This window comes from Aristolochia californica, unplaced genomic scaffold (assembly GCF_029961685.1).
Source record: "Aristolochia californica isolate CCGP_79_NKW_82.1479 unplaced genomic scaffold, dmAriCali1.0.hap1 SCAF_7, whole genome shotgun sequence".
NCBI lineage: Eukaryota > Viridiplantae > Streptophyta > Magnoliopsida > Piperales > Aristolochiaceae > Aristolochia > Aristolochia californica.
Genome location: NW_027182268.1, coordinates 4,200,171 through 4,227,267, shown reverse-complemented (window position 1 = coordinate 4,227,267; position 27,097 = coordinate 4,200,171). Strand labels below are relative to the sequence as shown.

General features: G+C 36.8%; 3 protein-coding genes across 5 annotated transcripts; 2 read left to right on the top strand and 1 right to left on the bottom strand.

Moving 5' to 3' along the window:
• The first annotated feature begins 226 nt into the window (after window positions 1-226).
• Window positions 227-1,126, top strand: LOC137936285 (protein MIZU-KUSSEI 1-like). Its single transcript, XM_068780869.1, has one exon. The coding sequence runs from the start codon at window positions 308-310 to the stop codon at window positions 968-970; it is 663 nt and encodes a 220-aa protein (XP_068636970.1). The 5' UTR covers window positions 227-307; the 3' UTR covers window positions 971-1,126.
• A 4,519-nt stretch (window positions 1,127-5,645) lies between these two features.
• Window positions 5,646-6,343, top strand: LOC137936287 (transcription factor MYB44-like). Its single transcript, XM_068780870.1, has one exon. It carries the CDS (start codon window positions 5,660-5,662, stop codon window positions 6,245-6,247), a length of 588 nt encoding a protein of 195 aa, XP_068636971.1. The 5' UTR covers window positions 5,646-5,659; the 3' UTR covers window positions 6,248-6,343.
• A 264-nt stretch (window positions 6,344-6,607) lies between these two features.
• LOC137936743 (methionine aminopeptidase 1D, chloroplastic/mitochondrial-like) lies at window positions 6,608-19,455 on the bottom strand. 3 transcript variants are annotated; one of them, XM_068781604.1, is made up of 10 exons: window positions 19,202-19,455; window positions 14,613-14,682; window positions 13,957-14,185; window positions 13,639-13,800; window positions 13,500-13,541; window positions 12,943-13,014; window positions 12,664-12,743; window positions 12,374-12,471; window positions 12,006-12,053; window positions 6,608-6,773 (listed from the first exon to the last, which is right to left on the bottom strand). In XM_068781604.1, the coding sequence occupies exons 1-10, from the start codon at window positions 19,305-19,307 to the stop codon at window positions 6,646-6,648; spliced, it is 1,035 nt and encodes a 344-aa protein (XP_068637705.1). In that variant the 5' UTR covers window positions 19,308-19,455; the 3' UTR covers window positions 6,608-6,645. The 3 variants fall into 3 exon arrangements, with proteins under 3 accessions (XP_068637705.1, XP_068637706.1, XP_068637704.1); XM_068781605.1 differs by lacking the exon at window positions 6,608-6,773 and adding an exon at window positions 10,580-10,980 and having other exon boundaries at window positions 19,202-19,452; XM_068781603.1 differs by lacking the exon at window positions 6,608-6,773 and adding an exon at window positions 11,610-11,913 and having other exon boundaries at window positions 19,202-19,445.
• Window positions 19,456-27,097: the final 7,642 nt, after the last annotated feature.

The window sequence follows — 27,097 nt, the reverse complement described above, 5'->3', positions numbered from 1 at the left end:
TCCACCCCTTTTGTGGTCCTATCTGCCTTATCTTATCACATTCACCTCCTTTCCATCAATATACTTGGTCACATCAACCCATCTAACTTTCTCTCTCTTAACCAACTTGAAGGGTTCCCCTTTTTGCACCCAACTTCAAAGATTCCAAACGCAGCACTAGCCACCTCCCTCTCTCTATATATGCCTTAATGATCCTTGTATCCTTTTCACTAGAACTATCAAGTGAAGCCCCCTCCACCACCACAATCTCCAACACAGCCGCTCCTCTTCTTCCTTATGTCTCTGCATCACTTGTGATCACAAGGCCATGCTACTTGAGGAAAACCCCGTGATCTCAACGCTCCTCCACCAAGCTACGCCCGGAGGTCGGCAGTCGAAGAAGGGAAGGTTCCTCCACATGTTCAATCTGCTCTCCTTGTTGAGCTCCGGTTGCAAAGTGGTGGCGCTACTGGGTCGGCCCCGGAAGGCTTTACTGTCCAACAGCTTGATCACCTGCACGTTGTTCGGCTACCGGCGAGGCCGGGTGAGTTTGGCTATCCAAGAGGAACCCAAGTTGGCTCCGGACTTTGTGATTGAGCTGCCTATACTGACAAACGCTTTGCACAAGGAGATGGCCTCCGGCTTGGTGAGGATTGCACTAGAGAGTGAGACTATGACGCATAGAAAGAAGTTCATGGATGAGTCTATCTGGGGCGTCTGCTGCAACGGGCGAAAGATCGGGTACTCCAGTCGACGGAAGCAAACATCCGAGGTCGAGGTCCATGTGATGCAACTCTTGAGGGGGGTTTCCATGGGTGCTGGTGTTCTCCCTTGTCCGTCGGACAAAGAGTCCGTCGACGGCGAGCTGACGTATATGAGGGCTCGGTTCGAGAGGGTGGTGGGATCGAAAGACTCCGAAGCGCTGTACATAGTAAATCCCGACAGGACCAGCGGGCCGGAGCTAAGCATCTTCTTTGTGAAGGTGCAGTAAGCTGAATCCACTCTCCCCAAAACCTCTATCTTTAGATAGGAGTTGGGAAGATCATGTTGGAATATTTGTTTTGTATCAACCGGGCCAGTCCTTGTATAAGATCCATGGGCGTTTGATTTCCTAATAGGTTCAAGCTTTTTAACGCACTGGTTTCAACATGGTATCAAATCATTCACTCTTTCATAAATGACATTTGATGTGCAAACTGTACAGAGGTTGGATTCAATGGATCCATTCCTGGCTCAAGTCCTCGATAATGGAGGATTATAATATCAAAGTGTTAATAACTGATTCATAGTTTCGTACCCAGAAATCCATACATGGTTGCAGGAAACAGAGAAAAGACAGGAGATAGATCATGTGTTGGTTGCAAAAGCCGAAGAGAAAGTAAAGAAAGAAAACTCAAAACCCAGATGATTGGATTTTAACTGGCAAATTCAATGTTTTTTTAGTGATCCGGCTTGAGAAACACTACAAAATCTGGAATAATTTTGCTCAAAAAGACGGATTTTGGTGCCAATTTTCTGTATATTTTGCTAACATGTTCATCACCCATTTTGCAAAAATATAGCCGGAAGTGTCACCGATGAGTTCCTCCATTCTCAGCAGATCTTCAGTGTCTTCATCTGGAAAACAGTAAAAGAGGCAAAAAAAAGTGAAAAGGGATGAATCGCGAACATGTGGAAACCCATGAACTCAAGTGATGCGCGTGAAAACAGTTTCTGTTCATGCATGTGAGTACTGTAAAGAAGGCAGCTTCGATGGTTTTACGATGGCCGCCGAGAGTGGGTGAAGGGACAAGGATGCCTATTTGGATTGGAAGGAAAAAATTCTGTTCTTCTAGGCTTTGAAGTAGAAGAAATGAGTTATAGAAAATATCTTTTTGGAGTTAAAGGTAACTTAGCTCTGAGATTTCTTAGCCTCATATCGACGTGAAACATGGGCGTTGCTGAAATTTTGTAGTTGAATTTTTTTCTATTGGTAATTTCTTTCTCGCCTTCTTTTTTAAGCTTTTATCAGTGAAATAGAATTAATTGACAGAAAAAAATTACTTAAATTTGAAATAATTTTACTTGCTCCTTTAAAATTGTTTCTTAAAACGTAAATAATATTATTTTATAAAAAATATATTATCAAATAAATTATGTAATTACTTAATCTAAGTTAAAAGAGGTAGACACCATTTTAACATTTAATATTTTTATAAATAAGATTATCTTAAATAAATGATAAAAATAATTTTAATTAATTATATTCATATTTTTAAATAATAATTTATCAATATGTTAAAATTATGCCAATTAGAAATAATATGGATATTACATTATGAATAATAATTATTAAAATTCAATAATAATCAATGAATGATACTTAAAAACTTAATTGACTTGTGCAGTCACTTTTCTTTTTTAATTAAAGCAAAAAGGTGTATACACCTTCATCATATTTAATATTTTTATATAATTAAAATACTTAAATTTATAAACAATAAAAGGATTTAAAAAAATAAAATCAAACAATTAATATTTTAAATATTAAAAATTAAAACTATTATTCAATATTCAAAAATAAAAATAAATGTTTTAAATTTTTATTTACTAGTTAAACCTTTGGGAAAAATTTTCTCAACATTTTTTTTTTTGTGTTTGTCAAGAGTTCAATTTGTTTCTATATTTTAGAATAAATTTAATATTATATATTTAATACTAAATTTATTTATTTATAAAATATATTTTAATAATTTATATGTTTATTAATTTTTAATGGATACAATTACTTATTTGATAGTTAAAATAAAATTTGGACCATTATATAAGAAAACTGGTCAAAGAAATTTTTAGGTTTATTACATATTTATATCACTCCTATGATAACAACTAGAGTCCATTATTTTATCTTTGCATATGTATCTATGTTTTCTCATAAATAACAAAAATGACATCCCTTCATTTCTCTTATTCCTTCCTTAAAAGTTATATTTAGATGGGGTTACGATAGTGCTCAATAGTAAAATAGAAGACAAAAGTCATATGTATTAGTTAATAACAATAAGTAATTTAGACCAAGATAATTTCATGTTAATTATTTCGATTTCTACGTTAAAGCAGTTATATGTATTGGTGAAGGGACAAATTAAACAAGTAACTTATTTTAATAAGAGTACATGAATCTTTATTTATAATAGAGGAAGGTAGTAGAGTCCAATTACAATAAAACTACTTTTATCCCAATTACACCCAAACTCTAGCACTTAAAGATAAGTCATAACATAATTAAATAACTCAATATAGATAAAAAGACAAACCTAAATCAAACTAGAATTCTTCTAGGACGTGACCATAAGATAAATGCATTTGTGAGTCCTTCTTGATCTTCCAACTTATGTGATAAAGATGTCAGCTCGTAGTAATCATGGTGAGGCCTACTTCTTATGTGTTTGGACTTATCTTGTGAGTCTTCCTTGGTCGTGTAGGCTTGGGCCTATCTTCCAACAATTATTATAAACATCATTATTATTACTATTATTACTATTATTATTTTTATGAAGGAGTCAACCCCATAGTAAAGGAGTTGAGCTAATACAATCAACTGAAAGGAACAAAGAGTCGAACCCAAGTTACAATAAGTTTTGAATCTATTAAAGATTTAGACTTTGTAGGAAATATGTATATCTGGGAGTCTACGACATCAAATGGATTCGATCGAAAATTTGTGAAATCTTTCATTGTTGTAATAATTTTTATTACCCTATTAAGAGGTAATTTTGTGTCTGCTTGTAAAGCAAGAAACCCTTGCTCTTTGGTCACTCTGGATAACCTGTAATTATTTTTCTAAGTGGTTGTACTTAAAATAATTTTTTTCTTATAATAGATCGAATGTGGTTTTGAGATGTGGATGTCATTTGACTATACTCACTGAATATTTCAATTTCAGGGTAAGAACTCCTCGGAAACGGAATAACAATCCGATATAGTGATTATGAACCACTATAAATTCCTAGTGTTGGAGATATATTTGTGCAAAAAAATTCAAAAATTCATAATGCATAGTAAACCTATTCTCCCCCCTCTACGTTTACTTAAAACTATTCCTTTCAATATGCCCAAGATCGATAGAGGATAGAAGCAAGCTACAAAAAGCCACGTCAGCAATGTTTTTCGTCGTTATCCCACCCAATCTGAATCTCCCCAACCAGAAACCGAAATCACATCCACCGAGTCGTCGCTAGCTGTCCTCCCGCAAAATGACAACCCCCTCTCTTCTCAACCGCCCAACTGCCTGTCCTCTCCGGACCCGGTTCAAAATCCGGTCTGGGAGAAAAATTCCACGTGGGCGGCTGGACCACTGTAAGGGGAATGAATGGCTTTACGTTCCCGCGTCGTCTACTCCGGTCAACATTTCAAACTTCAAACTCCTCCGCGAGTCTGCGTCATCAGAGATTCCGTCCAGTCTGGCAGGGGCCCCACCTGATGTGGACAAAGGGCGCTGACTCTGTTTTATAATAGCCGACGCGAGGATCGAGCCGTTGGTTGGGGGAGGGCTGAGGAGACTAGCTGGAAGTTGCGGGAGCCGAGGAGGGGGGGGGGGGGGGGGGGGGGGGTAGAGGGAGAGGGATGGGGCCCAGTTGTCGTGGAAAAAACGCTCGGATTTCTCAACTGCCATGTTTTAAACGCTCCAGATCTGCATGAACACAGAAGGTGGACTACGAGAATGACTGGTCAATAGCTAGTGAGAGTTTTTAGATTGTGAGACGGCTGTGAGAGTTTGAGACGGCTGTGAGAGTTTTCTGTTTTTTTTTGTCAAATGAAGCGTGTGACGATCAGTTGATTGTATAACACAAAATGGGGGGTTTTTCTTAGTTTTACTCAATTAAATTTCGGCATATTTTATTTATTTATAATCTAAAGCTCTTACGAGCTTCTCTCTCATAGATTATCTCCTCTAACCACATGCCCAAATAAAATGAGAATGTGAAACCAGCTGCTTATGCAAATTGAGGACCATCCGGTGGGGTCCAGCTGTTGCTCTTCTCGAGATGCCAAAAATTTGTCCACTAGTGTAACAAACCTTTGGTTGGGTCCCATCAAACCCTGCGCAACCTCATAAAATGGTTGACTCGCCCTAATGTCCACTTAATTGTAAAAACAGTTTCTGTAAAAACTCGACTCGGACCGATTCGGACCCGATTATAAACCGAACCAGAATAGCCTGAATGGACCTTGACTTTGTCCCCAAACTATATTTGTCACAAAAAAATGGTCTAGTTGTATCGTTATATTAGCTTCTTACTCGCTTCTCATCTTAAGTTCCTCTCTTGGTTAAGTTATAATTCAATCTAAACCCAAATCTCTGCCTGCTAACCGAGCCAAAACCAACTCCAAAACTAGACAAGAAAACAGGTCAGCCCCGCGGACTACTGTAGTCCCAGGCACCCTAAAAAGGATACTCCAAAGAGTCCAACCCGTGGGACCCGGCTTACCGACCATATCCAGATTTGTGGGTCATACCGCCTCCGCCGAAACTACCAAAACGCTCTTCTTCCACAGTCCCACCGTTCCACATTTAAAAGAACAGAACTTTCGGAGAAACTGAAGAACGTACTCTCTTCCACATATATATGTGTATATATATATATATATAAGAGGCTTTTGGAGGTTCTGGCGTTCGCTTCTCTTCTTCCTCTCAGTTATGGCAGAAGGCCCGAGTACAAGCAACAGCAACTCGTCGTCTTCGTCGTCTTTCTCTTCGGAAAGGGCGAGGCCGGGGCATCAAAGGATCAAGGGGCCATGGAGTCCTGAAGAGGACGAGGCACTGATGGCGCTGGTCGCGCGGCACGGGCCGAGGAACTGGACCCTTATCAGCCGTTCCATCCCGGGTCGATCGGGGAAATCGTGTCGGCTGCGGTGGTTCAACCAGCTCAGCCCGGCGGTGGAGAGGAGGCCGTTCACGCCGGAGGAGGACGAGGTGATCGTTGCGGTGCATGCGCGGTATGGGAACAGGTGGGCCACTATTGCGAGGATGCTGCAGGGAAGGACGGACAATGCGGTGAAGAACCACTGGAACTCGACGCTGAAGAGGAAGGTGGCGGCGGGAAGGGGGGACGACGGGGAGAGGAAGGGAATGGAGCCGGAGACGGATCTGAGACTCGGCCCGCCCGGGGAGGGCGTGAGCCGGCCGGTGGCGGAGGACGGCTACAGGGAGAATATTCCGGAAGATTTTTGGGGAGGAGTAAGGGAGATGATTGCGAGGGAGGTGAAGAACTATATGGAGCAATGAACTCAGGCTTCCATTGAATCACTAATTTTTCTTCTTTTTTTCTAATTCTTTTAACTGTTATTCTAAAAGTCTAACACATCAAAAAAGGAATTTGAGATTATTGTCTTCGCCAAAATAATTCCTTTGCCTGCTTTAAGCTTATAGTTGGATTTGGTTTTCTGTTTTTCTTATTAACGTGATCATTTGGTACAAAACATGTGAAAAAGGTTATCTTAGTTGTTTGATATCATTGACCAGAAGGCTTAGAAGGCTTAGATAACCTTTGAACAGATAGCTTAGATAGTCGTTGATCATGATCGGATGACTGAGATACCCGTTTCGTACCGAATGATTTTTTCCTCCCATTGATAAGGCAGAAATTGATAAACGAGAGCTAATTATGTACTTCCACAATTCCACTATGGGGGGGTTAGTGCCCCAAATGGATTCTTGAAGATCAAATTCATGTCTAACATGAAGATCATGTCAGTCATGTACATAAAGATCATCTTCGCATTTGGTGTTAATGTTGACAACTTCATGTGCACTACAAAACAATTTCCAGTGTTAGTGCCCCAACATGAGAAAAACATAAAAAACAAGAGAATCTCTAAACCTTTACAATACACTTAATTACAATATAATCTTTAAACTCCAAATTAGGTAAAACAACCATTATTACTACACGAATAAATTATTTAATGTATAATTAAATATATTAATATATTTATTAATTGAATTAGATATATTATTATATATTAATATGGTAATTATATGAGCCAATGAAATACGCACATGATTAATTACAAATAATAAATAAATAACGAGTTATTAATAACGTTATAAATAACGTGGAGTTATTAATAACATATGATATACTTTAACCTAAAAATAAATAATTTAAGAGAAAAAATTGATCTAATCATAAATTTAACACACTATATATTTGTATATAATATATTTTATGTATTATTAATTAATAATATATTATCACAAAATTTAAAACCATTGGTTTAATTAACTATAGCAATTGGATAATTATGCCAAAATAATTTATCAAATATTTATTTTAAAAATATTTTAATTATGACTATTAAATCACTATTTTTAATATAGTAATTATAAAATAAATGTATTAAATAAATAAAAATAATTATTTTATAAATTAATGACGATAGTTTTAAACTATCGTTGTCTTCGTCAGGGGCGAGCCATCGGGCAACGGCGACGGCGACGGGCCAATGGGTAACGGCGACGGGCCAATGGGTAACGGCGACGGCGGCGGGCAACACCGATAGAGGCAGCGCTCCGACGGTACGCAAAGAAGGAGAAGAGAGGGAAGCCGAGAAGTCCAAATGTGAAAATCGAAGAAAAACGAAACTGAAATAGGGAAAATCGCAAGAAATTGGAAGGTCTTTTGGGGGGAAAAATGATAGCGTGAGGGAGAAGGGAGTGAGATGCCGAAAGGGAGAAGAGAGGGAGAAGAGACGGAGAGATAAGAGAGAGGGAGAAGCGAGCAGGAGGTTCAGAGGGAGAGCGAGTCCGAGAAAGAGAAGGACACCAGAAGAACGTTTGCAATGAGAGATGGAGGCAGTAAAGAGGGAGACCGGAGAGGGACGGCGGAGACGAGAGAGCGAGCAGAGAGCTCGGGCTTCACGGAGACGACAGAGGGCTGCGGGAACGAAACGAGCGAAATGAAAAAAAAAAAGAGCGAGACGGTCGAGCCAGAGAGAGCCTGCGCGAGAGAATCAAGTGGATGATTCTCAAAATCGGGCGAAAAACACTTTCCGCCCGTTACTCTTGAGACATGAATTCTTGATTCATGTATATTCATGTACATGACATGAATTTCGACGCCCCCTAACGACATCAGGACATGAACTACGTAATGCACATGAAGATCATGTCCTGAATCATGTGCACTAACCCCCCTATTGGAATTAGTTTAGCTATGTCTTGTATCAAACATCCAATTTGAGACTTGTGATGGAATTAGCCCAATGTTAGTACATACAACTAGCACATTTGAACTCATGGAGGAGGGGTCCATTCCCTTCATTGCTTTGAAAAGGGGGAGGATTACTCTCCCTTGTTAATAACACAAAAATAACACAATGATAGATGATACAAACAATTAAGGTGGTTTGAGAAAGTTTCCTTGTCCGTGATAGTGAAGCTTTTAGATGATAAACTCATCATTTTAAGGCTTAATTTTTTATATAATAGTGACAATATTCAACATCTACAATATTACCCATACTCATGGGAACATGGATTACAAGAATTATGGCTTCATCAGTGGCCCATTATCACAATGTATATGCATTGCCTTTACTTATTTATCTATATATATCATTAAAGAGGAGATATATATGTGTCAACCACTTGGTTTTGTGGTTGAGGGGGAGTTGGTATGCAAATTGAAGAAATTATTATATGGTTTAAAACAGTCTTCTCGAGTTTAGTTTGACAACGAACAAAGTTGTGGTTTGGCTTCCATAGATGCTCAGTTGATCATTCCGTATTTGTTAAGAACACCTTGAAAATAAGTGTATTATTGGCAATTTATGTGAATGATATTGTCTTAACTAACAGTGATGCTGAAGGAATATAAGAAGTTAAATATATGGTTCAAAACAAATAACCTTGGACTTCTGAAATATGTTTTGGGTATTGAAGTATTCCGATCAAAACATGACATTATCTTATCTCAAAGGAAGTACGTTCTTGATCTACCAAAAGACACATGGATGATGAGATATCGACCGGTAAATACTCCTATGGATGTTAACACCAAGTTGTGTACAAGTTCCGACAAAGATGTGGATATGGAAAAAATATCAGAGACTTTAACTCATTCACTGGCAAGCTCTGGAAAGAATTCCCCAATATTTAAAAGGAACTCCCGATAAGGGACTTTTATATAAATGTCATGGTCACCTCAACATTGAAGGATTTGTGGTTAGACTGGATCACCTGATGACAGGAAGTCCACTCCTGGGTATTGCTTCTTAGTTGGAGGGAGTTTGGTTACATGGAGGAGTAAAAAGTAAAATGTGGTTGCTAGATTCAGTGCTGAAGCAGAATACAGGGTTATGACCCATGCAGTCAATGAACTTCTATAGATAAAATCTCTCCTTACTGAATTAGGGTTCCACAAAAAGACTCCTATGGAACTCTATTGTGACAACAGGCAATCATCCACATTACTTCCAATCCAGTCTTCCACGAAAGAACAAAACATATTGAGGTAGATTACCATTTTTTATGAGAAAAATTTCAAACTAGCTTTATCTCTCATACATGTTTCATCTCAAGGACAAACGATAAATATACTCACAAAGAAGGTCACATCCAAGATACAAACCACTATATGCAACAAGTTGGGTATCTACAATGTTTTCTCTCCCCCAACTTGAGGGGAAGTATTGAAAGACATCTCAAAGTGGCATTTACCTTCCCCACGTCAAAGAGGTGGCAAGGATGTAATTTAACAGTATTCTCATAAGGATGACACATGCGTATAATTAATGAAGATGATGTATATCTTCTTATGTCTTTTCCTTTTGAGAGTTGATAGCCCTAAGGGCGTTGTAATCATTGTAAACTTCATTCTTCAACTATAAATAGCACAAAAATGGGCTAGATCATTAAGTCTCCCCTCTTCTCTCTCAAATTCATTCTTAAACTTTTCTCTCAATCTCCTTAGCCGTCCCTCTCTCTCCTTGCTCGTCTCTTCCTTCTTCCTCTATTTTTCTTCTCCTCTTCTTCTTCCTCTTCTCTCTCACCCTCTTGGTCGAGGACCTTATTATGAGAACCTAAATCTAACACTATTAAACATAATGCAAATGGTAGTATCTTTTGCCTCAAAGTGAAGCTGGTTCCAAATGGTTATAACTACTCCTATGATATTCATTATGAAAAAAAAAAAAAAAAACCCTTCTCCAATGGCAAAGCTCAAGTCGGTACGTGTTCTAATGTCTACTAGTACAAAGTATGATGGTCTCGTAATCAATTAGATGTAAAAAATGTTTTCCTCAATGGTGATCTCAAAGAGAAAGTTTACATGTCCCAATTTCCAACCTTAGAAGTTAGGGGGGAGAAGGTATGTAGACTTAAAAAATCTTATCTATGGACTCGAGTAATCTCCAAGTCTATGATTTGACAAGTTCAATCAGGTGGTGATTGGTTTTGGTTTTAAGAGGTGTGAACCAGATCATTCTATATTTGCTAAACATACTAGTCATGGGTTCATCATTATGGAAGCCTATGTGGATGATACTGTACTGATAGGAAGTGATACAAATTGAGTTTGAATTTCAGAATAAAATCATATAAAGACATCAACTACTCCAGATCAAGACAATCCAATACACCCATGTGACTCTACTAAAATCACAATAAACATAAGAAAGTACTAACATCCATTATTACTAGGGTAGGACATGGACCCGATACATCAAAATCTAATTAACTAAAAAGGACTAATAGAACTAAGACTATTCTTGGTTGGATTTGATCCTATATGTTGTTTCCCTACTTCACAAGCTTCGCATTGAAAAGATGATGATGACCCCAAAGATGGCATCAACCTTCTCAACTTGTCTATTCTAGGATGTTGGAGACTAAGATTCCAATCATAGGCTGATGTCAAAGTCACTTTGAAGTTCTAGAAGATGATTGTTGCTCCCCCTTAAGGTAGCATACCCCACCACTCACAGGGCCGGATTAATCTTCCTTTTTATTTGGAGGTCCTAGATAACACACATATTAGGTGAACTTTGAGTGAACTTAGTGATAGACAAAAGATTGATAGAGAATTTTGGAACAAACAAAACATTGGCAAGTGACAAAGAAGAAGTATGAATAGTCCCAGTTCAAGTAACATTAGAAGAAGTGTCAACTGCTAAAGTACAAACATCACAATATCTTCATATGAAAATTTTAAGAAAGACAAAATTTCTTCATATGACAAGAGATTACCCCATATAGGATTAGATTAGGTGAATTAATATTTTTGCTCATCCACATATGTTAAGGATTAAATTTGGAGACTACAAAATTCATATGCAATTCATTTTTATGCAAATGAGATCGAATGTAGATTGAAGCTGATAATACTATGGATTTTTATCTGGATTTAATGTAATTGACATTGTAATTTTGTTTTCTTTTGTTCAACATAGTAAGTTTTGAAAGTTTATTTTATTCACATTTTTTACTTTTATTTTATTCATCCCCATTTTCCTCTAATCGATCCAAGAAATGTTTCAATTTAGTGGGTTATTAAAGGGCTTTCTAAATTTCTTCCATTTGCTAGATATATATACAAAAGAAAAGAAGAGAATGGAGTACCTCTTTTACTAGATACAATGTCTTTCCAGGTACTAAATGTTGCATCAATTACCTCCCAAGTGAAGGAAAGAATATCAAATTATGCAGAGGATGATCCTCAGGGACAATATCAAATATAAAAAAATGATGTTTAATTGAAGGCTATCTATAAATGATTAAGAATTTGGGGAGAGCTGTATACTAAGTCTAACATTGAGTCAAGATTTCAGACCCATTTTCTGTAATTAGTATCGTGTGCTCAAACTGGGCAGACAAGCTTCCATCTTCTGTTACTACAGTCCAATTATCATCCCACATGACAGGGTGAATGCTACCTATTGTTAGCATTGGCTCTGCAGCAATTTCATGAGAAAATATCATGCTAGCTATGCAAAATGGACAAATGCTGTTAACCAGGTTAAATCAAATAATGCAAATGAATTACCTATTGTGAATGTTTGACCCAAAAGCATGCGCCCACCATCATTGTTTCCTACAGACGAGAGGGGTTGATGATATTAGAATTTAGAGGAGGGAGAGAGAGAGAGAGAGAACAGTCTCAAACTCGAGACTCCAACAGGCAGATTCCAAAATTTGGTTATTCAATGAAGAAAATGCAGAAACAAAAAAGAAAAAATATAAACAAACACAATGCACAAGCTTTGATTGAATTATCGTTTCTCAAACCAGATGATTTAGCTAATGCAAGCAAAATTATGTTCGACAGTTACTTGTCATTGAGTACTAAAGAATAGTACCGACAAAAAATTTGTACGCCCCTCTAAGAATGAGGCCTTGCATAAGAATACTCACGGTAGTGAAGAACAACAGGCTCTGCATGAAAAACTCTTCCTACACCATGGCCCACAAATTGGCGCACCACGCCATATCCAAACTTATCTGCATGATCACTTCATAATATCTATTATGTGAGTAAAATCCTGAAAGCATAAAGTTATTGTTCTCAAAATAGATGGTAAATTGTGCTTGTCTATCAAGAATCTAACATGATATTATGGAAATAAGTTATGAAGTTCTTTTTCTCAGAAGGATCACATGCACTTTTGTGTGAATTCCCAGTTCTATAACGTGTCGTGACATACTGTATTGTTCGGCCAATTCTTTTGACCTCCACACCTGGAGCACAAATTGATATTGCTTTATCAAGACATTCCTTGGTCACCTGAGATGGTCAAAGTCAAATTCTCCTTTTAGTTAAATTGGAATGCGAGGAATAAGAAGTAAAACCCAAATATAAAGATTATCAAGTCTTTGAGATCTAGAGGACCATCAGCAGTATTTATGAATTAAATATGAATCAAGAGTGAGAAGCAAGAAAAAAAACATAATCAGCTCATAGGAAACTGGGAAAGACACTATACCTTGACCAACGTTTTAGCTTCTTCATCAACTTCACCACAGAAGAAGGTTGCTGATGTGTCACCATGGTAACCCTACATATTAAGTTCCACCAGAAAATTTAAAGATATACATATAATACTAATTTCAGAATTATAGAGATCCTAAAAGACACTTATCTCATCTAAACAACTTAAATAGACATAACAAACATGCTGCACTGACAATGAAACATGCGTATTATAGACCAAAGAACAAAACTAAAAGAAAAACAACTAAGATAATGGTTTTCAATAGTTTTCTCTCTTTATCTCTCTCTCTCTTTTTTTTTTAGAGGTGAGGTGGAGGGAGGAGGAAATGGTGACTGTATCAAGGAAACATTTTCAGTCTTGAAGGTTACTTGTTTGAACATAGTGACATAAGGGGATTAAAGATATTAAGAACCAAATATTCTGCAACAGTAATAACAAAGGAAACTACAGAAATGAAAAGAAAAAAGATTCTTAATATCAAGAAGAAGAAAAGACCTACTAAACACCAAATCACTAAGGTTGCCAAAAAGGACAGGAAATAAACATACATTTAGATAAACAGTAACATCAATGTTGATTATGTCCCCATCCTGCAAACAAGTAGATTTAAGCATAGTTAGGGTACAAAAGTATTGTAGATACAAACGGACAAATCATAAAATACCTCCAAGAATTAGCATACAAGACCTCAAGTTCACGCGAATCTGGAATCCCATGGCAGATGCATTCATTTACTGATGTGCACACACTCTTGGGGAACCCACAATAGTCAAGAGGTGAAGGATAAGCTCCATTATCAATAATCATTTGATGAACTGCTTTGTCAATCTCATCAGTCTTTACTCCTGGCTGCCAATAAACATGAAGCCAAGGGGCAAAATCAACTCCTACTCAAAGTAGCACGACGCAATATTGAATAAACATCTAGAAGTATCGATCAGTACATCAAAACAAACAACAGAATTTGAGTTCCTAAGTGACATCAAAACAATGTACAAGTATCACCTTAACCAAAGTGCCTGCATACTCTAAAACCTGAGCTGCAAGCCGCCCTGATGCTCTCATGCACTCTTTTCCCTTCTCGTCATGCACTTCAGGCCCCGTAGATATCCCAGGTGACTGCCTTGAACCAACATATGGCGGCTTCATTATATGATCAGGAACTGGCAACCGAGGAGAGACCTTTCCAGGTCTTAGATTTTTACGCTTATTATTAACCAAATAGTCTTTGTCTCTGCAAGCAAACCAGCATATTAACATACTGCTTTTAAAGACATGGAAAAATATGATAAAAATTATAGACTGTGATAATATTTCTATTAATAGTCTTCAGTTAGTAATAATGAACTTAAAAACACTCAAAGAAATATCCTCCATCTTAATATTTGACATATAACTAATCAAGAACAAAACCATAAAGGACTAGGCTTTACCTAAAGAGCCAAAGTCTAAGCTAGCTATGGTAAAAAAGCCAATAAAAATAAACTTGGGGAGCCAGAACGGTTTTTTTTCTAGGACCACATTGATCAAGTTTCCATCATCAATGTAAACTAAAAAAATCTCCAAACTTTGGCTGAATACAGAAACGATAAATATCCTGCAACTTGACAGAGCTTGGTAATGCATAACCTAAAACAACAATAAAGAGAAGGAGAAAGAACCTTTTATTGAAAAAGAGATTAGTTAAGCCAGAGAGTGCTCTTGGTAGTTGCATGGATACATGTTTGGTTCCTGTACACAATAAACATCAAATAACTTGTGCTAATTGTTTGCTTAAAAAATATAAAAAATTTCACTCTTGCATGTAGAGAGGACAGCCTATGTTAGCTAACAAGTAACAATTATCACAAAAAAGGTAGAAACCGCAAAATAATCACAACATGATTCCCAACCTCATGCTAGACAAGCAGATAAAAGACAAACCCAAATTCAGAAACGACTACCAACAATAAACTTCTGAAGCCATGGACCAGGACTAACGGGACAATGATACTGGGAAGGCCATGAATCATCTTAAATCCCAACTCTGCCAAACAAGACGTGGGATCAGACTAGTGCTTCATCAGGCGATTTTGCACTAAAACAGACATGTGGTTATGAACAAACAGTTTTTTTTTGTGAGAAAATCAGCTCAAGGGCATTTTGGTCATTTTACATGATCAGTTATTTTATATTATTGCACCATCTTACTCAGCATGTTTGATTTAGTCTACGTAAAAAAATTTATATTCATAGGAAGAGAGAATAATATAAGGGAATAAGTGATTTCATATAAAGAGGGGCATTTTTGTAAATGTCCAACTAAACCTAATAAATAGCATTGAGAATTGTGCATGAACCCCCAACGAAGCTCATTCAAGAGCTTCTCTTTATCTCTCTCCACCTTCAAGTTTCACTTATTTTACATTGTTTAAAGACCAAGGGCAGATTAGTAGTTGATGCAGCACAAGGGTGACGGAGTTGACAGACCCTCCCCGAGGGCCTTCAACCCTTCATGAGCAGATTTTCTGCTTCCCCCATTGTTGGGAGTGACTCGGGTGTTGTTATTAGTTGGGTTAGTGAGAATAAGACTCCATCCACACATTTCTTGATGTACTTTGATTAGATTGAAAATATTTTTGAAAACATGAGTATCTCTTAGTTGCACTCCTAGGAACACAAACAGCATTGCCTATGCATTGCCTAGGGAAGGGGTCAGCCGGTAACACCTTGCAGTCAGCATCTTCCTTCCCCATTCGGTCTCCTTCTCTTTTTTTTCAGAGTACAACTATATCTATTAGGTAATCTCTCATTTGTATCTTTCCTCTCTCAGGAATTTCTTTAATTGAATCCTCTCTCCACATTCCTCTCTTCTCCTCATAATCTTTCTTCTCTCTTCTCAGGTTCCCATTGTTTTGCTAATTATCCAAACTGTAAATACTAAATTGATCAATGGCTTCACCTAGCTTTCTTTCTTGCTTCAGCTGCATTACTAGCATTGCCCTTCTTACCAGCAGGTCTGCTGCTTCTTCAGTGTGATGTGTGTTCTAGTGAGTGGAACAAAATGAAAAGAGCCTGAAGTATCCAATGGGGTCATAAACACATGTATGAAAAAACGAGTTACTGTGAAAACTTCAAGAAAGCATGCATGACTATAAACAGCAGCTGAGTATAGTGATTGGAGTGAAACACCAAAACGGACCCAGTATGAATACCCTAAGGGATAAGTATATTGTGAAAAGAATATTTTCAGTTAAAGAAGTCTTTACAGATCTTTCTAGTAAGGAAGAGCCATCAATTACCATCTCACTGGATGGATTGGAACCACACTAAGTATGACCAGTCTCTGGATGCAGTTATAAACCATAAACATTTCTCAGTTTTTCACTTGCTACACTTTGCACTTCCTCCATGGCTTGGCCACTGACAAGCACAAGCAAGGGGAATACAATAAGCAGCCTAATCTGGATATAACTTTCTACTGGGGTATTGTTGCAATAACCATGCCAGGGAAATTATATTTGCTTTCTAACTGTTTTTCTTTTCAGAAATTATGGTGAGAGAACAACAAAAAATTGAAGAAAGGTCAGCCATGTTCATCAAACATGTGGTAGACCTATGACCCCAATTCTTTCTCAGTGTGTCAACATCATCATTCAACAACCAATGCCATAATGCACATTCCCCGCTACAATCAACCTTGACTTCAGCCTAGTTCTCATAACCAGATCTTGTTGTGAAAGAGTCAAAGTTTAACAACTTGATTTGTCCCTGGATTCAACCAAGCTATACCCAGAAACCTTTTTCAAAGCTCTGGTCCCCATCATCTTCCTTACTCTCAAAGCATCATCCTGCCCACCAAAACTCACATATATATTTGACAACATTACATAATTTCCAGTGTTTTCGGGTTCTAACCTAAACAAATCCTTGCTGCTACCTCTGCAATATTTCATATTTTGAAATATTGCATAAGAAGCAAGCAAAGATCCCCAATGCTTCCATTAGGCTCCATTGACATTTTATTTATGAAACGAAATGCATCCTCAATTTGGCCAACACAAACTAGGAGATCCACAACCTCAGCAAAATGCTCCATAGAGGGAGTAATTCCAAAGTCGACACCTAACCTATGGAAGATTTTGAGCCCTTAATCCACAACACCTGCATGGCTACATGCATAAAGCATAGAGGTGAATGTCACGGTATTTGGTTCAGTACCTAATCGTCTCATTTCTTGAAGAAGTCTTAATGCAGACTCACCATGGCTGTTCACACCATATTCTCCTATCATGGTATTTCAAGTGATACTGCCCCTTTCTGTCATGTTTGAAGACAGAATAAGCAAGTCCAACAGATTCACATTTTATGTACGTGTTGATTAGAGCATTTGTACAGAAACAGCTATGTCATTAAAGCTTTTCAGTAAATGGGCATAGATTTCTTTTCCAAATTTGAGATCACAGACAAGAAAAATGGTGTTGTTGAAGAGCAGATATAGAAGAGTCTTACATGACTTTCATAATAAGAAGTCTCACAGAGCCATGGTAGAATCTTACAGGAGTCTCACAGGAGGAGGTATCATAGAAAGGTCTCAGTTAAAGGTGGTTAGTCTTCTATTAATATTTTGTTTAATTGTTCTAGGACTTATCTTTAAGTATTTGACTTTGGGTGTAACTGAGATAAGGGTAGTTTAATTGTAATCAGATTCTATTTGTTTCATTTATTATAAATAGATATTCAATATACTCGAATTAAAACAAGTTAATGAAATATTTCTCTTTTTCAGAAATTCAATAGGTAAAAACAGTGATTGGATCACAATGAACTCCTTTAGAGCAAATATCACAAGAGTACTTGCATGCAGCATCCCCAAACAAGAGAATCCAAAGATGATTGCATTCCATGTAATAGTGTCACATCTATTCATCATCTCAAAAACTACTTCCGCATCCTTAATTCTCTTACACACCAAATACATTGTCACCAAGGCAACTCTTGCTGAAAGACGGAAACCAAATTTTTGAGCTTGTCCCAAATCCATGAATTTCTCATCCACTTAAAATTCCTTAAATGTAGGGATGATTAAAAAGCACAAGAAAGAATATCAAGTCCCTCTTGTACCATTTTTTTGAAGATGACCAATGCATTTCATGCTCTCCGCTTCTTGAATAGCCCCACTCAAAGACATCCAATAGATAATATATGGCCCTTTAATCTAACTAAACACTTCAAAGAGCTCTTCAATTAGCCTCATTTGATTATATGCATCCAAATTTGTGTTCCAAGTGATTCAATCAGGTTCAAAACATATCGATCAAAGTATTTGAAACCTGCAAGATGGGTGCTGCCCCAAACTTGATCACATTCCCATAAACTCGATTTCCATCCTTCAAGAATGACAGTTTTGCACAGGCCTTAAGCACTGGCTGAAAGACATACCCATCAGGTGCCACACCTTGTACTCAAACCTCCTGATACATTTGGAGGCAATTATCAAACTCCCCATTTCTACAGTGCAAGGCTAGCACTGCTGTCCAAGCAAAGACATTTGGTTGTGGCAATTCATTAAGCAACTGGAGTGCAGGAACCAAATTATCACAATCAGAGTACAATTGAGTCAATTTGGTTGTTAAATATGAATTCGACTTAAAACTTGAATGATTATCTGGAGATGAATTTGCTTCCCTAGTTTTATTGCTTTTGAATCGGTGAAACTTTGAATAAGATTGGTGAGGTGTGTGATTGGGAACGTTCTTAAATAGATACTGGAAAGGGTGAAAGCTGCTGACGGAGAACATCTTCCCATCAGAATCAGTCCCCGTGGAGCATCTGAACAGTGACGACGTGAATGTTTTTAAACTACCTCAAAGCCGGACGTAGTCTGCGCTTTTTTACAAAGAAGACAAAAGAAGTGTCATGACCAACTGGTTTAGTCCACAATCATCAAGGTGTGAACTCAAAATTGCAATTCGCACCCAAAAAGAATGAAATGGGAAATATGAAAACAAATAAAAGCAAGAAAAACATCCTCAAAAAAATATTATCAATATCCCTGGGATAGATAGCATGTCCATGACTAGCGGAGGTACCTCCACTCATGTCCAAAACATGAATAACAAATACAATGCAACGAGAAAGATGAGGTGGGAATCAACGACTTCAGTTATTAATCCACACGCAGAAGAACAACCACGACAGCAGCTAGAAAGAAAAAAGCAACAAAAAAATTATGCTATTGCAAATAATAAGTAAGTGATGTTATGAGCACCTGGGTTGTAGCGGAAAAGACTGCGAAGATGGCGTTGTGAACAAATGAACCCTTCACCAACAAAAGAAGAAACAAGTCGTTGCTGTAGAGGTGGTGTATAGGCCATGGCAAAAATCTCTAGTCCAAATTGTTCTCTCTAATCTCCAACCCCAATTCAGAACAAAAAGACCAAAGAGCCTCTACTGTTCTTGCTTATCGAGACAACAAAACAAAGATGAAAAGAGAAACGTTTTGTTGTAAGAAGTGTCTCAGAGGCCAGAATCTAGCGTGCCCAGAAGGGGAGCGGGGAGTCGTTCGTGCACAGGGTGGAGAGCCTAGATCCACTCAAAAACGAAATGTTAAAACCGCGGCTCCACCGAGATGAGAGCAAATAGGAGCAGCGAGCAGGACATATTTAAACATTTTGAACTCCACTCCAATTGATCTTGAATTCAATAATTTTAACTGAGTTTAAACCAAGCTTTAATTTATATTTAAAATTTTGAATAAAATATATGTCAAATAAATTGTATATAAAATTATCTATATACTCTGCATAAAATTATTCATAAAAATTATATAATTATGTATAAACTTTATTAAAAAAATAATTCATCTATAAAAATGGAGCAGTTTTACATTTTCCTCTCTCTCTCACAATTATTGACATTCAAAATTCCCAGGTCCATTATTCAACTAAAAAAAGAGATTATTCATTTGGGCTTAATAAGGTACAAAATATCTTCACATAAGAGAAGTATATGGTGTAACAAATAAAAAAATACAAATATGTATATTTTTGCTTAGGAGATCATGTAAGAATACGAAATAGTAGTATTTATCTAATGAAATTGGTCAATATTTGACAAATCCTTAGCACATCACCAACAACCTAAGACAAAGAGTTAAAATTAAATAGTTAAGTTATGCGGGCCATAATTTAGAAGAGAAAAAAATAGATTTGGCATAAAAAAAAATTAAATCAGTACCTATTAGACTATGCTATTATTGTTACTTAAACCCCTGTATGGATTTTGTACTTCTCTCCCCCCAAAACGGAGGAGGTGACACCGGACCAAGCAAGGGTGTCGGCCCGAGTCAAAGCCTCAGACGAAACAACCTGAGTTCTGGCCTGCAACAAGTTTTCGTGGTTGACAGTTTTTCGGTGCCTTCGATTATTAGATTCCAAAGGTAAATTCGGGAGTTCGGGAAAAATCTGTTACACAACTTGGTCCACCAAATGTTGCTTCTTCCATTTTTGGGTGCAAACCCTACTGAATGTACAACCGAGATCAACCGAAGACGGCAACGCAGCCACACACAAAAAAAAAAGTTTGTGTTTTACCAACGGAAAACACGAAGGGGCAGAAGAGATTCTATTCCTTCTTTCTAATCCCGTGAAACTAAAAGATGGCTCCTCGGAAAGTTTGGAAGCCCTTCACCGCCTGAAACAGAGGAATACATAGCTTGGTGACCTCGCGTACTCTGCATGATCCGGTGTTGTCTCCTCTGAATTTATTAGATTTAGCTGATGGAATTCCTACTGAACCTACCTGATTTTGAAGCCTCGAGTTTTGAATCCATAGTTTGGCGACCTCTTCCCTCTTCCTCCTGATTCCCGAGAAGCCAATACGAAAATATCGAACTCGAAGTCGAAGGGTCGAACAAAGACGAAGACGACTCGTCGACTCCCGCTCCCGAATCCCGCCTTCTAGGCCGCTCGTTAAGTTAATGAGCCGGCTCGCAAGCTTTTGAACCGAACCATGGTTATATCGAGTTTGGCTCGTTAACTTAAACGAACCTCATCTAGATCTCAAACTCAATTCAAGATCCAAATAAATCGAATCAAACCGAGTCGAGCTCGAGACGCTCGCGAACTGGCTCCATTCAATGCCAGCCCTAGAGCCAAGTATTCGAGTCGCACCAAATCATAAGCCCACCTGCGTGATTCCTTCTCCCCTTTTATCTATAAGAGTGAATGAAGCACATACTTAATGCTTTACAATTTGAGCAAAAGTGAACTGAATGAATTTCTAGTTTTATTTACTTAAAATATCATTTATAGTCATCTATTCTGGGTTATTTATGGGGTCAATTATGTGTAATTGTCATCCCCTTATATCTTAAGTTTTTAAAATGTTCTCAAATCTGAACACTTTATTGGATAACACCAAGGTATAACTTGAAAAAAAAAAAAAATCTTCCTCCATTTCCATCTTTTTCTGGTTTATTAGCTTCCTCCCACCTATCCCTTGCCACCGCTGTTCACTTGCCATCTCATGTTCGCCATTCCCTCTGATCCAGTGCCGCTCTACGCCGTCATTGCTAGCCCCGTTCATCATTCACCTCAAGCTCTTCCTCGTCAATGTTTATCATCGAAAGGGAACTTCGAGCAGATCTTGTGAAGCTTGAGGTGATTGTTCATCTCTCGTCCCACACAAATTCATGCTAAAGCTACTTGGTTTTTCTTTGGTGGATTCTCAAAGACTTGTCTTGAGCGAGGTTGTGTTTAACATTTATGAGGCATACAAAGTTTACCGGACCAGTTGTCTCAATGGTGTTCGCATAGTGCAAATGGTTATGCGATTAGAAGAGGCCATCAATGAGTATTCATTAATTCCCTAGGGCTTTGATGGACTTTTATCTATAATGTATTTCTAATATTCAAGCTTTGACACCAAATTTCTGCACTACAAAGGTTGATTTATTTACCTTTGTCTCATTTTGTAATGGCGGTATGCAGGAGAGGTCTAAGTGGATGAAAATAAGTACACTTAGACGAATTAAAAACTAAAGTAGGCCATGTCATCATGTTGATTTTTTGGTAAAATTACCTGTAAATGAGCTACTTAAATCATCTCTTCTATTAAATGTATGATGCTCTTTGAAGATCAAGAATGATGATCATTATCTCCTAACATGATTTATCTCTATGTAAGAGGTATATTGTGACCTGAAGAATTTTATGATCTCATGTTAGTATTGGTCTTTGCATGTGTATGTAAGAGTGTCTTAAAGAAGATATGTCGTGATAATGGAGTTATAATGTGGCCATATTGCAAGGTATGCTACGTGTATGGTACTACTAGATATATTTAAAGCTCGAATGTTAGACAAAAAGTTAAAAAGCTATGTAGAAACTCATCTATCTGTCTATTGAAGTAAGCCTGTGTATGGTGCTATGTATTGAAAATACTCTTTTACAATGTTCACTTTGGCATTATATTAGAAATGATTGATGTAGTTAAATTTTATGAACTTCTGAATAGAGGTTGCTTTTCATTGGGTTTGACTAGTAAAATCTTTATTTTTGCTTCTTGGTTTTGTATGATGACATTCCCAAATGAGAGAATCTTGGTGGACTAGTGCAGTTTTTTTATTATTTTAGTGTGCCACTTGTGTATAGTCTTCTAATCTTCTTTTGGGTTCAATTTAAATGTTTTGTTAATGGGTTTAGAGTTTGATTTGACTCATCTTGTCTACTGGTATTGAGGTTGCTAAGCTTTTTCTAAATGAAGGGGAAATAGTATGCAATTATGTCTCCTACACCTATTTTGTTTTATCCTTTTCTTTTACAATCTAATGATGGCCTTCCATGACAACGGCTAGCCAATACACCCAAAAGACCAATTTGTTAGGTGCGGAAAGCTACCGCCTACAAGAGCGGACGAAACCACTTTGACACCCACCCCGCCCATTCTTGACCGCCTCTCACAAGATTTGAACGTGGGACGTGGCGTGCCCAGCTCTGATACCATGACAACAGCTAATCAATACACCCAAAAGACCGATCTGTTAGGTGCGGAAAGCTACCGCCTACACGAGTGGATGGAACCACTCTAACATTCCAGGGGTTAGATTGTTTAACTAAAAATAGACTATTCCCATATTTTTGTTTCTACTTATTTCAGTTGGTTATGGTATAGATTTTCAACATCCTATTTCCTTTGGTACAGGTAATTTATACAATTGGAGGGAGCCCCAATTTCAAAATATTATCATTGTAGAAACCGCACCTTTGATAATTGCTCATGTCATTGTTTGTCTATCTCTTTTATATTGAAAAACATACAACATGATTTTATGTCATTTTGATTGAATTTCATGTGCCTTATTAGTTGGCGAGCATCGTTCGGTGTTATGCCTTGATCCATAACAGTATGTTGTCTCCAATGTCTAAGTACTTGGGAATTTTCATTCATGGCTATTCTTGCTCATATAGTTGTTATGTTTACTTGCTACACAGGTACTTGTTAATAGCAGAACAAGTGTTGGTTAGATCGTGAGAAGACAAGCATTTTATTTGAAATTCTAACTTAAGATGAGGTTAGTTAAGCATCACATATAAGAAAACATGATTTTTAAAGTATAATCATAAACACAATTGAGATTTATAACCTTGATATGAAACAAAACTTGTAGGTGGCATTCTTTATGGACCCAAAACTAGATTGTGTGGTTGAATGTCTAAAAATTATTGCAATGAGAAATCACCTCCAAGGTCTATTATTTGTATGTCTTAAAATGTAATACCATTTGAACTTAATTCTTATGTTTTGTTTATCTATTGGATAGTCCAAGAATTTTGTAATGGATGAATTAAGAGTCTTTGAAGACTTTGTGGCCTGATGGATAATGCTCGATTCCCAATAAAGTCATTTATTTTCTTTGCTCTTATGTGGAAAAGGCCTCTTTGTATTTATTTGTATGTCCAAGGTTTCTTACAAAATATATTATTGCATGAGAAAATGTCTTGAGATTTTAAATAAATAAAAAATATATCAATGATTAATAGATAGCCATTGAAGATGATGGAGGTTGTAAATCAAGTGATACTAGAACTGTTGTGAATTTACAATGTGAGTGAAAGTTTGGTAAGTTTACCTGCATGTTGTGTATTATTTTCTACTATTCTTGACATTTTGTCCTGTTATTCTTATGCGAAGTGTCAGGCAAGAGCCAAGCACTCATGCGCAGCCTCATTTGGACTACTATCATTAGGCCAAGAAAGGCTGAACCTACTGGTTAGGATTACCATCCTGCTAGATATGATGAAACATCTTCTTTAACTTGTGGAATGGAGAAGTCATTTTCTGCATGCACTGGTAAGACACTATCAAAGAATGAGGATGAGACTAATTTGGCCACTGGTCCAAATTCTTACCAAATAGTAAAAAACAGAAATCAACAAGATAAATAAATTTATTTTTCCAACTAAACTAGTCTTACAAGTCATTTGTGTCAAGATTCTTGCAAATAACAACTCTTTGGAGGTTGAACAACAGAAATACAAGAAACAATATGTAAAGAAAAAAAATCTAAGGTTGAAAGCTCAAACCAATATCACCAAATAGTTGGCTAAGAAAATTAAAAGATTTTAGTACACAATAAGAGTAATATAACTCTGCTGGGATTTGAACCCTAGTCTCCTATTGTTTGGTGCCATTCCATTAGGCTACAAAGTTTTCTTAATAAAATGGAAACAATACAACATGTATACACCTCAAGGCACTTACAAAAAGTATAGTCATCTTTAGGCCCTATAATAGCATCAAACACTTTAGAAAATTGAAAATTGAGGGCATTATTTTTTAAAGAATGAGTTGAAGCATTTCTAAGATGTCCACTAATGTTTTCTAAAGTGAAGTTAAATGGTATTCCTTTGATGTTTAGAAAAGTTCCACTTTTTTACCATCAAAACACCAACCCTGTCCTATCATCTACCTTTTTCTTTACCAATGTGAGGCGAGAGCCAAGCACTCATGCACAACCTCGTTTGGACTACTGTCATTAGGTCAAGAAAGGCTGAACCTACTGGTTATGATTGCCATCCTGCTAGATATGATGAAACAGCTTCTTTAACTTGTGGAATAGAGAAATCATTTTCTGCATGCACCGGTCCAAATTCTTACTAAGTGGTAAAAAACAGAAAACAACAAGATAAATAAATTTATTTTTCCAACTAAACTAGTCTTACAAGTCATTTGTGTCAAGATTCTTGCAAATAATAGCTCTTTGGAGGTTGAACAACAGAAGTACAAGAAACAATATGTAAAGAAAAAAAATCTAAGGTTGAAAGCTCAAACCAATATCACCAAATAGTTTACTAAGAAAATTAAAAGATTTTAGTACACAATAAGAGTAACATAACTCTGCTGGGATTTGAACCCTAATCTCCTATTGTCTGGTGCCATTCCATTAGGCCACAAAGTCTTCTTAATAAAATGGAAACAATACAACATGTATACAACTCAACACAGCCAATTATACATACACTTAACACCTCAAGGCACTTACAAAAAGAATAGTCATCTTTAGGCCCTATAATAGCATCAAACACTTTAGAAAATTGAAAATTGAGGGCATTATTTTTTAAAAGAATGAGTTGAAGCATTTCTAAGATGTCCACTGATGTTTCCTAAAGTGAAGTTAAATGGCATTCCTTTGATCTTTAGAAAAGTTCCACTTTTTTACCATCAAAACACCAACCCTGTATCAAAACACCAACCCTGTCCTATCATCTACCTTTTTCTTTACCAATGTGAAAGAAGAGACTTGTGTACTCACTTGTCCATATGCACCCATAAGTAATATATATATTTTATTTACATAGTTTTAGATGTATAGTTAGATGAGTGTTTCAAAGAGATGAGATAATAAAATAGAAGAAAGGAAGCTGACCCCACTTGGAAGATCATGAATTATATTTTGGGAAAATTTAGAAGCATATAAACCTAAAGAGGGGCGGCCTAAAGAAAAAGAATTAAGGGCATAGAGATAACAAAAAATAACTCATGCAACTTGCATGGAAGACAATTAGGATGAAGGCATAGAGTTGAGAGAATATGATGACAATTATGTTGATTATGATAACTAATAATGCTTAAGTTAATTTACCTAAGTGTATCTACTATATATATATATATATATATATATGTATTTTCTAACAAATATGAACATATAGTGGCCAAGTAGTTTTTCAATACTGAGTGGCACATTTTTATTCTCATTTGGCATTCAACTTCAAATATGGACCCATAACTCCCTTGGATTTGGAATTTGACAGGCTTGACCCTTTCTAAAATAGGTGAGTTGACTCACCTAATCCTACTTGAGACTTGGTGGCCCCAAGTTTTTTCCCGATTTCAAGTAAAAAACCTGGTCTATGCAACTCTCTCTCTCTCTCTCTCTCTCTCTCTCTCTCTCTCTCTCTCTCTCTCTCTCTCTCTCTATCTATCTATCTATCTATCTATCTATCTATCTATCTATTTATCTATCTATCAATCTATCTATATATATTCATGTATAAATACCCTGTTAATACCCTGTTGACATTTGAGCTTTGCCCATACTGGTTACAACAATTCGCGTGATCTTATTAATTATTCAACATTTAATGGTCCGCTCAATAACATCAGAAACTAAAAATCATAGTTACAAACTTTTGGATGGATAAGTGATATGAACATTGGACAAGACTGATGTGATGAAAAGCTCGACATACATAAATGATCACAAGAACTTCAAATAGCTCATTCAACATTCAATCTTACTCCAAAGACAAGTGCTTATGGGTGTTGATACGATATCATCTATAAGGAACATCAATTTCCTACTTCTTTTAACAAAAATCAAGGAAATATTTAAAAAAAACTACACTAACAAACGAAATTAATCAAAATTTAAATAGACAAAGAAAAAAAATCAAATAAGCAAACAAAGCAATAGCCAAATATTGTTCTCTAATAGACCTTGGCAAAAAAAGAAAAAAATATAAGATGCAAGTTTGATTGCAACCAAATGGTGACATTGTCACCTGAAACGGCATGGAGACTCTTGGAGAAACTTTGGTGGAAGAGGAAAAACAAAATGAAAGAATGAAGAAATTATCAAACGCCACTGGAAATGTGTAGTGAT